Below are 18223 nucleotides of genomic sequence, written 5' to 3' on the forward strand. Positions count from 1 at the left end.
CGGTAAAAATAAAAGTCACCATTGTTGTTGGGCTAAAATATAAAACCGACTTGCTGATATGACACATGATATAAGTAACTAACACTTACATAGACTGATTACATATATGTTTTTTTAAATGTTTAGTCTTTGTAGGAGCAATAGTTGAAAAAAAATGGGGTATGAATTTGACTATCGATTAAAGGGCAATTATTTTAAGTAAAAATATTAAATCAATAACAATTGAGGACTGTTTTTTCAAAACACGACAATCGTTTATAACGTAGTTTTTAAGGAGAAGCTTTTTTACGATTTTTTAAGATTTTTTTGCTATAATTATGTATTTTTGTATTATTTAATTTAGTACGTACTATTATTTGGCATATGATTTATTGCTCCTATTTCTTCTATAGTATTGAGTGAGTTTCTAGAAAACATATTTCAATTATGTTTTTATATATATATTCTTTTTCTGTTGATTTCAATAATACTCTTAATTAGTTTTTCTTTTAATACTACTATATTTTACTATTATTTTGTTGTATAATTTGTATTTTTAACATTATTTCTGATTATCTTTTTTGCATTGTATTCTTTGAAATTTTATTATTTATTACTTATACATTTTGTTCTAGATTTTTATTCTATTCATGTCATTTTAATTTAATCAAAGTAAGTTTACAATGTATTTTCATTGTTATTTATCATGGCTTGACACTGGCATAGCCTAAAAAGCCTTAATTAGTTCACTAATATTTAAAGTAGTGTAATTTTGAATAGATTAATAAATAAATCTTAGAGTGGACTTGACAACATTATGTCAGTGTAGGTATCCGTCAATTAAGTATAATTATAAAAGCATTTGAATAAAGTTTTGTATTTTAAAAAAATATTCAATAATTTTTCACCTTTTTAATTACATTACATATTTTATAATTTATATTGTTTTTTTTCAATCACTTTTAAATGAACAGACTATACTTTGAGCCCTCTTCATTTCACCCTTTGTTGTTGTTGTACCTACTGTAATAATCTACTCCGACAATAACAGCCTACAGAGCTAACAGGGCCAACCGCAAGGGTCATTTTGGAATACCACCAGTAGTCCTTGTAATACCACAAGGAGCAAGTGATAATGATAGGGAAAGCGTGCAACTTTCACCCGTATGAAATGTATTATTTACGCTTATTACTTTTATTTAGACATTTTTAAAATTCGCTCTCTGCTTTTTTAAATTTTCATATTTACTTGTAGATTATATTACAGTATAATAACAACAGTCAGCCCCGCGTTTTAATAGTCAGAGCGTTTTCTTATCATGCAAGAGGTCTCGGGTTCGATTCCTGACATGGATGATATAATATATTTATTTAGTGTTTTTTCACTAGAATATTTCAGTCTCTGGACTTGTACCTGAAGCGTAAGACTGAGAATCTACATATCACAAAAATGATCCAGCTACGCTAAAATTGGTGAACTAATGCAGTGCCCTATGCACCATTAGATACGGAAACGGAATGATGATGATTATGATGATGATAACAATAACCATAATATTATAGATGCAAACAAAATAAAATACAAGGTGTTAGGCAGACAGTTTTCCAAACGGAATAGGGGACGAGTAGCTCAATCACAAATAACTATCGACGTGCTAATAAGCGACGTGATAACAATTGCCCACCATGATTGTTTATCGTATTCACGATCACAATGCAACATCAGTGAACACCTAATTTTAAATGTCAAAATATTTACGTTTCGCGACGTATAATTCTGCTGCGCAATCACATACTTGAACTTCACCGGTGTTAATATGGAAAATATACCAAAACTGCTATTTTTATGTATTCATTTATTATTTATCATGCTATTTATTGCATTCAGCCGGCGGTTGGCAAGCTAAATGTCAAGAAAAGCAGTCCCCATAGTAATTGTAATTTAATTTTCACTTTTTTATGAGATACTTCGTACTATTTTGCAAATGCAATATATTGTGATATTTTTAATTGGAAACGCCGATTTTTTACCGTTGAACTGTATTTATTTGCTAAGAAAACAAAAAACAAAAAACAAACCGACATGAGCGTCGACTTAGAGATTACACACGCGTTCACTTATGACCGCGATAATTTGAGCATGTTCATTTTTGTTCATCGTGATCGCTTAAATGTTTGGTAGTTTTTAAGCACGTCGATAGCGATTTGTGATTGAGCTACAGGGAAGGTCGTTACCGACTCGATCAGCTCCAATAACCTGGATTTGGCCTCTCTGTCAAGGAGAGTTTTTTTTTGTTTTAGTTTTATAACAAATTCAAACGGAAATTTTTTTTAAATGTCGTTGATACAACCGCCAAAACGACATTTTGTTTTAATGTTGAGTGTTGTTTTCGTTTTTTATAATTTTTTATTTTTTTATTTAACACATTGGATTTTGGCAAATGGTATTTATTTCCCATACTAATAAAAAAACACCTTTGAAATCTAATGTATGTTTAAACCAACAAAGCGATAATTCCTAAAGTATAAATTTAAAAAAGCAACGAATGTTTTTAAAAAATATGTAAATTAAATATGTTTTTAACTGCCAGATTTAATTTAGGTTTCAGATGATGAACGGGGATAAGTATATTATACATCCACCTTTATACAAACAGTTTATTCAAAATAATTTAAGCAAGAACTAAAATGATTACGTGTACAAAGTTTTCATAGCAAGTTTTCTGACAGCCCTTCGAGGGTTAAAATAATAACAGTAATAATCAGAGGGTGCTTACCATAAGTACGAAAATGGATGGAAATTTCGCTTAAGCTACCAAAGCTAGCCACTAGAGCATTATACAGGTGGAGAATTTTTGACATAGATTACATTTTTTTATTTTAATCGGCAACTTTTACCCTACAATGGCATTTGAATAAAATTATTATTTTTATTTTATTTTATTTTATTCAGAAAACATACAGTCATACATAATAAGTATTAAAAACAACAATTTTTTGGCATAAAAATACCAATTAAGTTTTTATAAATTATGCAAACGGTATAAACATTAAAAGTGACAAAAAAAATAAACAAATTAGAATTTCAAGTGAGAAAAGAATAATTGTTAACATTTGCGTTTTTCCATGAAGGTAATAAATTAAAATAAATAAAAATACCGAATGTTCACTCCGAGCCATCCACGCACACACATGAACGCACATATAAAACATACACAAACATATACATTACATGCGGCACATATACATAGCATCACTCAAAATGCACATTCAGCAACTATCCCAAATAATCGACCCATGAAGAAATTTTCTGTACAAATGCAACGTGCAGTTAAAAATGTCTAAATCAATACTGATTCCATTATAAATAAGCATATCAAATAGGTATTTGTTTTTTATTAATATATTAGCTACTCTCCGTGAAAAATCGTGCGAAAACGAAATTAAATGGAGATTAGTCGACTTTATGATGTATTTACCTGCCACTAAATAAATTAAACCTAACTATGTTGAGTAACTGTGTTGATCTAACTATGTTGACCTAAATATGTTGATTCTCCATGTTGACCTAACTATGTTGACTGGCTTAGATGGTCTAACTAAGATGAGTCACTATGTTGGCCTAAGTATGTTGATATAAACCAAGCCATAAAAGTTTTATTTTTATGTATCGTACTATCGTCAATATTATGTATCTTTTTTGGGTGATACCGTGTATTTTGGATTTGATCCGACGTTTCGGCTACCATTGCAGAAGCCATCTTCAGGAAAAACTGTGTGTTTTATAGAGAAATGCATGTGTTTATGTACTAGTAATTTGTACCGTGTCACAGTCAGCAGTAGGCACATTTCTAGTTTTGTAGGAAAGAATAATTATGTTTATGTACTAGTAATGTGTACTGTGTCGCAGCCGGCAGTAGGCACATTTCTATTCGTTTTTGTCATGTGTAGTGCTGGGAACCATGTTGAATTTAATTTAAGCCCGTCGTCTTTGTTTATATTATTTGGATGTCTGTGTATTTCAATTGCCTCTTTTATTATTCGTGCACTATAATTACTAGGTTTATGTAGAATTTTTGGTTCAAAGGCGAACAAATGTCCTGTGTCTATAAAGTGTTCCGCTATTGCGGATTTGTCTGGATGCCCAAGTTTACACGCTCTTTTGTGTTCGTACTATCGTCGTTTGGATTTTTTAAAGTTTAGTTATTTAGAAATTACACCGCCTATGACGTCACGAACTCAAGTCGGTGAGTGTTCCTAACATTTAAAAAGATAACGCTGTGCCTATCAAAAGACAACGTTAAAATCATGGCTACATCGAAACCAGAAATCGATCACAATACGTAACAACGCTATAATTATTGTACTCCAAAATCTGTGAAATTTCCAAGTATTTTATTTTTTTTAAAACCATTTTCATTTTTTTTAAATTCATACGTTTTTGAGTAGCCGTACAATTAAATGTTTAAATTTTAATCACGCGTAAGAAAACCTTTTTCACATCCATTTACCATAGCACTGAACTTCTTTATTAATTCATCAATATGCATCGAGACGGTATTTGCAAGTATTCAACTATCCCTATATACCTCGATATTACAAAGCCGGATTTACCTGCATGTCAACTTGCATTTTTAGGAAGGTACCGATGAAAAAACATACAAATATTTTTCATCATTCATTTTCATTTCATTTTCTTCCAAACAACCGATAAAATAAGTTTTTTTTATAATCCAAGTTACAGAACACATTTAATAGAAAATAAAGATTAAAAAGCTAAAGATATATAAATATAGAAATAAACCTATTTACAATATTTGAGTTTGTCCAAATGTTCGTAGACAAAAGACTGGATTTCACCCCCTCGGGAGTCATTAAGATTAACAAATTACATGTACATGTAATTTCAAGAAAATATAATTAAGTAAATATTATATTAGTATATATTAGTAAGTAAATATTAAGAAATCCAGTCTTTTGTCTACGAACATTTGGACAAACTCAAATATTGTAATGAAACCAACTGGTCCAAGAAGAAGTGTAAAAATTGAAAATTTGTTTTCAGGCGTTGCCTAGTATGTGAAATAATTCAGTCAGATGAATCTCTTCACAACAATAAAGGTTTCAGATCTTTAACTTCACTAAAATCAACAAATGGAACAATTGAAGAAATATGGATGATCAAACATAGGCAAAATGGTGAATGTTACACAGTGTGTAAAGTGGCTACTTAAACCAGCCAATGACAGGTCAAAAGCCCTGTAAATGCCTTGATATCCATATTCCCTTATTTAAGGTATTCTCCATCCCTGTTGTAATTTGTTAATAAACCTATTTGTTTATAAATTACCTTCAATCAAAACTATTACTCAATGGGAAAAGGGAAAAAAGAGGAAAAAGGAAAGGAGGAGAGATTAAGGAAGAGAAAGGAGATATTTCTTCAGACGTGATTTAAACAGAGATAATCTAGTAACACCTTTGATGGTGGATGGGAGATGATTCCACAGTCGAGCCGCATGAACACTATATGAGTAAGAGAAGAAAGAAGAATTGCGGGTGGGTATTAAGAGAGTGCCTTGAGAATTAGAACGAAGAGGTAAACCATGAACTGATAAGCGTTGAAATTTTTCACGCAAATATATAGGAGCGTTAGGACTATGAAGTACATTGAACAAAAGTGTTGACGTGTTGCCACTAGAAACCTCGACGAGTGTTTTCGACTCAATCAAAGTCCTGAAAAAGAAAATCGAATGGGAAAAATCCGCCTAATAGTATTATGGTCGCTGCGTTAGCCTACCATGCCCCTGAGTTTCCTGGGAGGGTCTACATAAAATTTATTTATTTGTTAATAAGGTGATTTTACACTCCAATATTTCACTTGCACCCGAAGCTTAAAACTGATCACCGTACCTCCCAGTAACAGATGATCGGTGTACACTGCATTTATTTTACCAATGCAGTGCTTTACTTTTGCTTTAGTAGATAAGTACTTGTTTATGATGACGATTTTTAACAAATTGCCCACCCTGTATTACATAAATAGGTTCATACTGTATTATTACAACCCGAGTGGTCACTCAAGTACCTTGAACCTAAGCCAAAGCTTTACGTACCTTCAGTTATTCAATATTACGACCTTAGTTAAGGGTACTTATTCACAAATTATTTAATAAACTTGGGAAAACAATTGCCAGGGAAAATATTTGTTTTAATTGAGAAATAACATCTAGCATTTCATTAGTATGAGGTGTTGAGAGAAGTTGTGTCCTTTTTTTCAAATTTAAAAATGAGCACCAGGAATAAAAAATAAATGTTTAGCTCTTTACTTCACAAAAGATGGAAGATTTGAGGAAATGTGGATGGTTAAATAAAGGCAGACTGGTGAATATTACAGTGTATAAAGTGGCCACTTAAACCAGCCAATGACAGGTCATAAGCCGCGTGAACGCCTAGACTTCCGTATTCCCTTCTTTAAGGTATTCTCCATCCCTGTTGTTATTTATTAATATTATTTTCGGGTTTAAAATTGAGGAAATACAAAACATTTAGGGAGAAAATCCACCTCCATCCGCAGCTGTTATAGAGTCCTGGGAGACTCTGTTAGCCACGCTATTTTAACGAAATTTACTTTTTACATACACGTTTTTTTGCCAAGTAATTTCAGTCAAAATCTAGGGCGAAAAAGAGCGTGTCTAGACTTTCATATTCCCTTCTCAAAAATGTTTTTCTTTTCTGTTGCAATAAATTTATATTTATTTCACTTTAATATGTAATAAATATTCCTTAATTATTGCTATATATTAAATAAATAAGATAAATTACGTAAAAAATATTATTTAACAGTATGTATACATATATCAATATTTGTATATATTTTTTTATACCTGTGTGTTACATTCTTGTTTTAAAATACCTGTGTTTCAAAATAACTCGTCTTCTGCTTAATGTTACACGACGTTACAGTGCCGTTTGCAGAGAAATTTCAAATCAAAGTCTTTTGAGAATTTTAAAATTGTTTACTTTGTAAAGTTTCATTTATTAAGTAAATAAAAATACCTGAATAAATGCGAAACTGATTCAAATAAATATTTTATTAAACTCTTAAAAAAGACTGGTGAAAAATTCCTTTGTGCGCGGGGATGTAACATCGTGTTACCACTAGTAAAAGACGAAATATTCTTAAGTTCAGACATTTGAAAAAAAAACATGGAGACGTACAGTTTAATAATTATTTTTACGAAATTTATGCAAATAAACATATAATTTAGCCCTGTTGTAGCAAAATAAATTAAAAATCATCAATAAACCGCTCATATTACGCGCGTGCGTCCTCCATCACTGTCATCAACCGACTGAAGACTGAATATGTTTTACCCAATACCCGCCACAGAACAGCGTCTCTGTCTTCCTAATAAGGGTTCTACTACTCTAATAAGAGTTCTATCTCCGTGCTCTCTCTTAGACAGATGTGTTGCTGAATTAGCGGACTTTCATTCTTCGCGCAGCAAGAATAAATATTTTTTGTTTTAACATCCAGCATAGTTATACAAATTTTACTTTCCAAATCCGGTGTGAAAATGTCCATTTGAAGATTACAAAAAATACGAGTTAATCATTATAAAAAATAAGAGAGATATATTAAATCTTGAATCCTATGTCAACTAAAGTGACATCACAGCCACACAAGAGGTAATATCAACAATATCGAGAATAATCAAGTCACTAGAAGTACGGAGTTGTTTGCAACTACATACATACATACGTCGGTACTAATTATGCACGAAACTCTCCGACTCCGCGTTTACTCCTTTACAAATTTACTTGTGATATAGACATTTTTAATACAACAATTATTCATTTTAAAACGTTCTTAAATGCACTGTTTAAAACTCATTTTTAATGTCGTAATAAAACTTTCTTTTTCGTGCAATTTTTTCTCTGTTTTTGATGTGTATTATTAATATCCCATCTCTTTCTGAAATTAATGTATCAAATATGTTTGTGTACCATATATCATATTATTATCTTATATATACTTACTGTAAACTAATTTTTATTATTTGTTTTTAACACTTTTTTTTGCATAGCAGCATGCTTTTTTTTTTTCGACATGTATACAAAAAAAAGGTGTTGTTGATTTTAAAATTAATACTTACTATGTTTGTACATAGCTGTAAAACTTTTGTAAATGCCTCTTGGGCGTATGGTAAAATTGAATAAATAAATATTAGTACAATGATTAATTATTAATGTTTTTTTTTAAATCCTCAACATTCAATACGGAAAGTCTATATAAAATATTTAAGGTTCATACAGTAGACACTCTTTATAAGATAAATATTTATAAATAAGAAAAAATAAAAGAATTTGAGATGAATAAGTCACTCAGATACTAACATAATATTAAAATTTCTAAATTCCACACAAGTCATGGTCAAAAAAGCTTTGTCTTTAAAGGTGTAAAAAATTATAATAATCTTCCCGATGAACTAAAAACTATTAAAAATAATATGTCAATAAATAAATTTAAAGTCAATCTAAAGAAATTTTTCGAACACGTGTAAAAACTACATTAAATTTTAATTAGTATGAATGCATTATTGTTTTCTGTTTTTTTCTTTATATATCCTTTGTTTTTTTTTCTCATGTACTCGTATATTTAAAATTATATAAACTCGTATAAATAAACAACTACAACAGTGTAAGTCACTCTCCAAGCACAAGAGTTAGTCTCTTTTTTTGGAGAGTTATAGTGATAACATTTACTAGATGTATAAAAGTTGATCTGTATTGAATTTTTAAAAAAACATTTACCTTTTATGAAATTTATTAGTAAAAAAATTTCAAAAAGTAAAATTAAATACATATATTCTGCCTGTCTAAATGTTGCTGTAGGAAAGCCTAGATTTCTCCCTCTAGTTAGTTATCAAAATATATATTTATTGCAACAAAGGGAGAAAAGATTATGGAAGTCTAGACATTTACAAGGCTTACGACCTGTCGAGCAGCCACTTTACACACTGTGTAAAGATTTAAAACCACTTCAGCGAACTCAATAACGAACGAACAAACCGTTCTGTGACCGAATCATAAATTATTCTAACTCGACATTCGCTATTCGAGGGAAGGGCTTTGATAAGTAAGGCACCCCGATAAAGGTACCCCATAATATGCTTAATATATGCATAATATGCCCATAATATTTTCCACAGTGTAGGTCTGTGCGCACAATCAAACAGTTTTTTGTAGTCCACAAAGCACACGGCCAATGATCTACCCAGTTCTTTTTTCTAATGTAGGATACAGCGTAGGTATGTGATGGATATGATCCGCACATGATCTGCCAGGTAGAAACCTGCCTGACATATATATTCAAACCCCTAGGATTATTTTTGCCGGTGATATTTTATTTTCATCCCAGCCGATCAAGCAGTCTCAAAGGACATCCCGGATTGTCCTAGATTTCAAATCACACCATCCAAGTTTATCGTTTGAAAACATGGTAACCATAGGTTTTAGATTTTCTTAAAATTTGGCTTTGGTTGTTTCATATCCACTCTATATAATTTCCTTTTAAGGTTGTCATTGTTTTAAATTTGATACCTTTTAAAACAAAGTGAAGATCGTTTTTGAAAGTTAATACATTAAGAAAATAATTCATTTATAGGTATATCATAGTTTACACTATTCATCACTTCATTTAATTATTCAACGGCTTATGCATTTATAAAAAATCATAAAAACAAAATACAAAACACGTGTGTAAATAAAAAATAGAAAAAAAATCATAAACATTTTCAACCCAAAGTATTAAAATTACAAAAGATAACATTTTTAAAATTTCATTAAAAAAGCCATTTTGGAGTGACATTGGCTATGTTTAATTATATTATATTCCTTTGTTTTGTTATGTTAAAGTGTATATTTTTCTACAATCAACGTTGTATATATTTTTACCACTATTTCAAGCCTAATCATTGTCATTTGAATTTTTTTACAAATAAAACACTTTTTCTCTTAAATTAATGAATAATCTTATAAGATTTATGTTTTTAATTTATTTTTTTTGTACATTTTCTATATTATGTTCAATAAATAGTTGTTGAACGCCTTTTTACATATAAACATCAACGCAATCATTATTCTCCTTTTCGTTACTAATGGTGTATAGAGCACTGCATTAGAATCTATGGCGGCGCATCTTGATCATTTTTATTTGTTACGTGAAGCTAAAATGACAAAAAGTACAAAAGATAAGTATTATTATTGTTTTGTGTGTTTGGAGTGTGGAGTGTGGAATATGGAGTGTGGAACCTATATGGAATGTAATGTGGATGTTACGTGTTATGTTTTTTTTACATCTTTTTCGAATTACTTCTTTTATTTTTTCATCAACAAAACAAAAATCAATTGTAAACAAAATTCCGTTTTGTACCTTTTTTTATAAATCAACCCTTTTTTTATAGTTGTACAGGTGACGTGGAAAGTATTACTATTTATTTATTTATTTGTTATCATATTATGTACATAAAATTATAAGTTCTACAAAGTTGCTTTGACTATCTAACTAGGGTTATTTACCCCGTTCTAAGACAGTCAAAAAAGATATACAAAAATCAGTACCTAATCAATATCCAGAAAAAATAATAAACGTAGCGGACAAAGTGAAAAACATAGTAAAAAATGTAGTAAAAAATATTTTAAAACTCAGTAAAATACGTACTAAAAACAAAATACATGGTTAGAAACATAGTAAAAGACATAGTAAAAAACATATTTAATAACCCAATAAAATACATAGTATGAAACATATTCATAGGCATAGTAAAAAAATGGCAAAAAACGTTTTTACAAAAAAAACATAATAAAATACATAGTAAAAAGAAAAAAAAACATAGCATAAAACAGAGTAAAAGATGTATTTTTAAAAAATATGTAAACATGTAGTAAATATAATATATTTTAAAAAAAACAAAGTAAAAACTGAGTATAAAGTCATGATAAACTTGCTCTTTCTTTTTTTACTTATTCTAACTTTTGTTTTTCATATACGCTTATCAATTTAGAAACTTCTAATGTATGTAAACGCATGTAATTTACTTCAACTTTACATAAGAGCGTTTTAATTTTTTTTGACACTTTATGTCAATCTGATAAGCACAAAAGTATATAATTTGATTCTTGGGTTAGTTATGTATATTTTAGTATTTGAAACCTGGAAAATAAAGCCTTTACATAACCTTTTAAAGATCAAATTTAAAAGAAAGTCAACGTCACATTTTTCGCACATCCGTCGTTATTCTACATGTTTACGTATACATTTTTTTGTTTACTTAATATTTGAAATATTTATTTCCAAATTACATATTTTTTGCCGTATATATTATTTAAATGAATCAACGATTTGAGGGTACTACTTGCAAACCCGGCAAAATCCAAAATCTAAAAAAGTGAGATATTAATTGAAACTTATTCAGAATACAATTTTTTACAGTAATTATAACGTTGTCAGTTTAAAATACGGCTTTATTTGTAAGAACTTGACTTTTAAATTATCGGGTTTGTTGGCATGGCAACCTCTACTTGAGTATTGTAAAGTTGGAATGTATAAAATTAAATTTATTATTTCACTACTGTTTCTTATGCTTACGTATAAAATATTTACTAATTATTATAATAAATTAAAGTTTAGAAGTTAAGTATTGTATCAGTTTTTTGTGATTTGCTAAAAATAAAGAAAGATGGATTTTGCCGGGTTTGCAAATAGTACCTCATTTATGCAATCAAAAAAATTTAATAAGATATTTGTAGAGAGTTATTTTTACTAAGGATTTTTTTTACTGAAAAGCGCTAAAATCGTGTGTCAGAAGTATTTTTGAGCAATAATCGTAATATTTTAGAGTTTTTTTACATTATTTCGCTTTATGGCGATCCGATTTTTTTAATTTATTTTTAACGTTTTACAATGCACGGCTTGTGAACGATGGGGTTAAAAATATCTTTATTTAAGCCAATTGAAGTGTGCGTTCAGTTCGTTCATGTGCGCTCAGAAGTACTCTGGTAAAGGTTCTATGACGTCACAAATGCCCGTATTCAGAGACAAAACTCGACGTAAGGAAAGTGCATTCTAATGATGAGATTGAATTTTAATCCAGAGAATAAGATGAGGGTGAGGGCAGAAGAATGTATTGTCCTCACATTGAGTTTTGTCTTTGAATACGGGCATAAAACACCATTTATTTATTTGGTTTATATAACCGACGAAAATTTTTACATCAGGTGGATATTTATTTATTTTATTTTACAATACGCCCAAGGGGCATTTATAAAAATTATACAGGTAGGTACAAACATAGTAAGTAATAATTTTCAAAATAAACAACACATTTAAAAAATTTAAAAAAATTGTAAACATCTAGACACAATGGAAAGCATACTGCAATGCAAAATAAAAAGTGAAACTTTGCATACTAAAAAAGATAAAAATATGGATATAAGAAAATTTTTCGAATTAAAAAGCAAATTCTTAATAACTTATAAGGAATTTAAACAAAATATATATATACGTTAAAAAAATGTTATAAACAAATTAATTATAAAAACAAATAATAAAAATTAGTTTACAGTAAGTATATATAAGATAATAATATAATATATGGTACACAAAAATATTTTATAAATGAATATGGTTGATACACAAAAAAATGAAAGTTATTGTATTTATTAGTATTTTATTTATGGTTTTTATATTAATTGATGATTTTTTCCCGGTTGTTTAATTTTACTAATTTATAGTGTCAATTTTATTTAAATGCGTGTTTTATAAATGTTCACGTTTATATTAACTTTTTTATTGAAATTGTTTTTTTACTTTGTTTGAAATTGTTAAGTAAGTATAAAGTTATAAATGTTTTGTTCATACATAGTAAATTATCACGAACCTCTCTAATAAAATGAAAACCGAAACTCTCTAAAAAAATGAAAAGAGGGAGTTCGTTTTACATTTATTTTTATTTTTAGATGTACTTATTTTATACATGTACTTAAATTATACTTTTTTTTTATTTATTTTTTTATTTACTTTTTTTATATATATATATATATATTTTATATATATATATATATATATATATATGTATAATATTTTATGTACACGTGTATATAAGATGTATTTTATAAATTGAATTAATTTTTACAAAAATTTCATTTCAATTTTAATTATTTATTTTGTTAATTTTATTTGAATATGTATTTTATTAATGTTTACATGTATTTGGTAAAAAATAAGTAGTGTCTTTTTTATTTGCATATTTCGGCGTATTATAAATTATTTTTTATTGTTTGTAAACCAAATAAATAAATAACACATTTAAATAAAGGACAAAGGGAAAGCAAGTAAAAAGTGCGTGCTTAACAAACTTTATTTTTTACTGTTAGACAAAGCCATTTTTTTTCTTTTTATGTACCTATCGTATTATCAACGCTACAATTTTCCGTTTTATAATTTTTTGATTAGTCCGCGCGTGACGTTAGTAGCTTTCTTCGGTGACTTGTCCTGCTGTCCGGCTTCCCGGAAACCGGAAATCTATCCCAACGCTCTTTCATTGGTTGATTTAGAAGAACTTGTGTCCTCATTTAATGTAGTTAATTTTTCACACATTTCAAATAAACTTCGCCGCACAATATTAAATGCCCTAGTTTTTACCGCGTGTAAAAAAACATTTTTTATATCCAATTCCCTGTAGCACTGAACTTCCTCATTGTAGCGTCTTTGCATAAAAAATACAAAATTTGTTGCGTAAAAACGTATGATAAAACCACCAATTTCGTTCAATTTCATGCAAACGAAACGATTATTGAACACTTAGTATTTTAAAATCAACTTTTATCAACAAAGAAATACACTAAGATTGTATTCATTTATTAGAGTTTTAAAATTATTTTTCTAAATAATACAAGTTTTGTCTTACTTTTGACAAGCAATCCATCTTACTTTCGTCTAAATAAACAGAAGAATTGATGAAATAATATGATGTTTAAACATAGGCAGAATCAATGTTTTTCAGTGCGTAAACAAAACGTTTTGTGGAGCAAATGGCCTTAAGTTATCTTAAAATTAATGTTCTAAAAAAAAAACCCATGTTTGTTTTTAGGTTTTTGACAGCTACGCTGACATCAACGGCACCTGGTGGAGCCTGTGTGAAGATGATACTTTAGACACTTCATCATCTGTTTCCATCACCTCGTATTTCAACTCCCTGAGCATAAGGCAGAAGAGTGGAACTATAGGAGTCAAACTGAACGCCACCGTCTCCACGCAAATAGGTAACAAAGCTTTTAGTAAAAACGAAATAATATTATTTACATGGTGATTTATTTTTTGAATTTTAACTTGACTTTTTAAAAAATCTTTTTCTATAATTTCAAAACAAAACAACTAATCCGTTACAAGATAATGACCGGTTTCAAAGCTAACAAGCTTCTTCGTCAAGGTTTACGTAACTAATGAATTATTTCCTATTTTATTTTTATCATTTCAACTAAATACTACACGTGGACCCAATAAATCAAGTCTTTTTTTCCTTACAGGGGTGGTAATTTGATATCAATATTTTCGAAGCTAGACAGGAGAGGACTAAAAGAAATATTGTTTGTTTGGTTATTAATTATTTTTTTCTTATCATGAATCGCTTTTTTAATTTCTAAGATTTCCAAGTTGTCTAATTCTAATATTTTGTTTTCAACATGAAGTACTTTTAATCTAGTATCTTTATTGAAGTTATGATTATTTTATATCAGATGGTTTGCGAATTCAGAAAAATTATTATTATTTAAGCACCTTAAGTGTTTTTTTACTTTAATATTAAAGTTTCTTTTTGTTTTTCCAATGTATATTGAATCGCAATCAATACAATTTAATTGGCATATCCCGGATTTATTATATTTATGGACTTTTTTAACAATGTTTCCATATTATTAGTTGTGTAGAATGCAGGTTTAATGTTTGATGGTAATTTAATTTATTCAACAAAGAAAAGGGTGTGTCATAATCCATTACAGAATAACTTTATTTGAAAATATTTATACTTAGTTTATATATTTTTTTTGTGCCCTCCAACATACCCGTCAGAAGAGTTATTTCAATACATGAAGGTGCTGGATATGAGATAACTGTACCTAAAATACACACTTACACACTTCTGGTCGAACAATAAGGAGAGATCTCAGCAACATGTTCGTTCGAGGTTTTCCCAGAACACAAATTACGTCATACCCAAAACCCGATGATTTTTGCTTAGAAACATCTCTCCTTTATCGCACCGAGAGTATTCAATATTTTGGAAGAGCGTGTTAAGCTCTCAAGGACAAAAACTATTTTCAAGAGAGGAGTTAAGGACTGGATTTTCCTAAGTGGGAGGGATTTGAGTGGGAATCTCCGTGATGATTTTCCGAATGTTTGAGTTTATTGTTTACCACACCGATGTGCCTTATATTTGTTTTTTATTGTTGTTATCATTGTTGTGTTTCTGATCCTATAAAATATTTGTGATATACTCATCTGTCTGTGTCAACTAATTGCTCGTCCCAACTCATATAGTGTCCATGCGGCTCGACTGTGGAATCATCTCCCATCCACCATCAAAGATGTTACTTCATTATCTCTGTTTAAATCACGTCTGAAAAAACATCTCCATTCTCTTCCTTTATCTCTCCCCCTTTCCTTTTTCCTCTTTTTTTCTTTTTCCCATTGAGTAATAATTTTGATTTAAGGTAATTTATAAACAAATACGTTTATTTCTATTTTTATATCTTTAGCTTTTTAATATTTATTTTCTACTGAATATGTTATGTAACTTGAATTATAATAATAAAACTTAATTTTTTTGGTTGGTTGGAAGAAATTGCCATATGGCAATAAGCCCGCCAATGTACAAATCGCAATATTTACAAAAAGTTAAATAAATAAATAAAACTCACTACAGGACTTTTAGTCCCATGGAGTTGGGACTTATGTCTCAAATAATGTGTAATAAACTGTCTTTAAGTAAATAAATAAAATGAATATTTTAAGCATTGTTTGGTTGGATACAAGACCTCTGTGCGCTATCTGAGAATGATTTAAACCTATAAAGGCGTTTATATCTTGTAAAATTAAATAAATGTGGACTTTAAGGTTGCTGGTCACATAACTATCCGTTTTTGGCTTATTTTTTATTTATTTATTTATTCAGAAAAACCACAGCAATACAAAAAAAATATACACAACATTATAAAAAAAAACATAAAATAAAGCCAAATCAGTTTTCCACATAAATACAATTACAAAAATCCAGTTCAGTTAGATATTAATTCATAGAAGTGTACGTGTGCGAGTTTTTTGTGTGAGGATGCGTGTGTAAGTGATTGGAGTGTGGTTTTGGTAGGTATGTGAATATGTGCGTGAGTTTATATGAGTGTGAGGGTGGGTTTATGGACAGGGTGAGTGTGTGTTTGATATGAGTGAATAGAAACAACTTAAATTTATAATGTAAAACTATTTTCTTTTTTTATAAAGAAACATTTTTTTTTCATATGGTCTATGTTATTGAAAATACATTATGATTACGCGCCAAGCGAATCAGAGGAGAGTTCTGTGCATAGTTGGTGCGAACTGTAAGGTACATGGAAAAGAGATAGATTCGTGTGACGGGTGCGGTAGCCAGGTACGTTAAGGGCCAACTCAGAAACCAGAACCGGACTATCAAGACGTCCATTAAGAATGTCATGTAAAATCCTCATATCTAATACCAAACAACGATCCTCAAGACTAAGTATATTATGTTTATGACCTATAACGGGTCATACCTTTATAAGATTCAATTATTTTGGTGAGTTTTTTTTTGTCTTTAATGACTTCTGTGTAAGAAACTAAATGCGAATTTTATGGAACCTTTTGGTCGATTTCTAGATTTGAGCTACAGAACTAAACTGATGCAAGTTCCGCGAGACGCCACCGTGGAAAGTTGCAAGCCGAACCCGTGCCTCAACGGAGGGCGGTGTCTCCTCAACAATGGAAAGAGCATTTGTCAGTGCTTTGGTCACTTTACTGGTAAGTATCCATTTATTTGCGCAGATTTAAGTATAGTATTTAACCGTAAAATTAAGAATAATCCAGAAGCCGCATACGTCCATCAAACAGAAGGCGACTAAACTACTCTTAAACGAGTAGTTTTACGTTTTGACCCATTAGTTTCTTTTTAGACGTCGCTCAGTACGCAACTCCCGATTTGAATTCAACTATACCGTGTTGTGTCGTTTTAAAGTGTATAAATGGTGCTGGGATCAAATAGAAACAGGATGGGATCAAATTTTATGTGTAAGTAGCAAATGCATTGTAACAAATGCTTTACTATTTTTTCACCTGTCAGATTCTTATAGAAAACAAAATGGACATTTTGTTAGTGTTGCGAGGGTAGTCAATTTTTTTACGCTACTTTTTATTGGTAAGAATATTTAGGTTTTAATTGATTTAGTGGAATTTTAGCTTATTTTTTTTAGAAAATTGGACCTTTCGAATTAAACAACGCCGTGGTGGACATTTCACCGGCATTATTTTTAAAATATCAAATATTATATAACATGAAATCAAAATATCCGTTTTATTAATAAAAAAAAAATTGTTTAAATTTTAAAGTTCATTAATTCAATTACTCTTATTAAATTACCCTTTTTTTATTACTCTCTTGTGTCGATCAATGTTTCCGCGTGTACAATAACATTTTAGAGAATTTTATTTTTTTTTTTTAAATATTTTTCTTGCATTTGTGTTATGGTTATATTTATCGAGATCTGGCAACATTACGCGGCGACTTCACGCATGCGCACGGCAAAAGTGGGGCAAAGGGGGGGATTTTCAGACACAGTCCGATGTATTTAATTATGATTCTACGCTCCTTCTGGATTATTCTTAATTCTATGTATTTAACCTTCCAATGCCCAATGTAGACGATTTGCTACACACCGATAATCTGTGTATAAAAGTGATTTCAAATATGTTTATCACTCGGCGACTAGTTTTTATATTGTATACGTACTAGTCATTATAATTTATTTTAAAAAGTCGCCACCAGGGTAAAAATTTGTAAAAATACCGCACTTAAATCGGTCCAGAATTTATTTAGTCTATTGAGGACACACAAACAAACATTGATTTTTAAATATATATTTCTGTTTTTTTTTTATTATTTTTCATTGTTTGTAAACA

At 29.6% G+C, this 18223-nt stretch overlaps 1 protein-coding gene across 1 annotated transcript in view; it reads left to right on the plus strand.

Annotated features, from left to right (window-relative positions):
• Window positions 1-18223, plus strand: part of LOC148280514 (uncharacterized) — an 88323-nt gene that overhangs the window by 64941 nt on the left and 5159 nt on the right. Inside the window, exons 7-8 of the mRNA XM_088228260.1 lie at window positions 14133-14304; window positions 16928-17068. Coding sequence (XP_088084386.1) covers window positions 14133-14304; window positions 16928-17068 — 313 coding nt within the window. The remainder of the gene's footprint in view (window positions 1-14132; window positions 14305-16927; window positions 17069-18223) is intronic.

Source organism: Micrasema longulum, unplaced genomic scaffold (assembly GCF_059751315.1).
Source record: "Micrasema longulum isolate JH-2025_06_02 unplaced genomic scaffold, ASM5975131v1 h1tg000572l, whole genome shotgun sequence".
Taxonomy (NCBI): Eukaryota; Metazoa; Arthropoda; class Insecta; order Trichoptera; family Brachycentridae; genus Micrasema; species Micrasema longulum.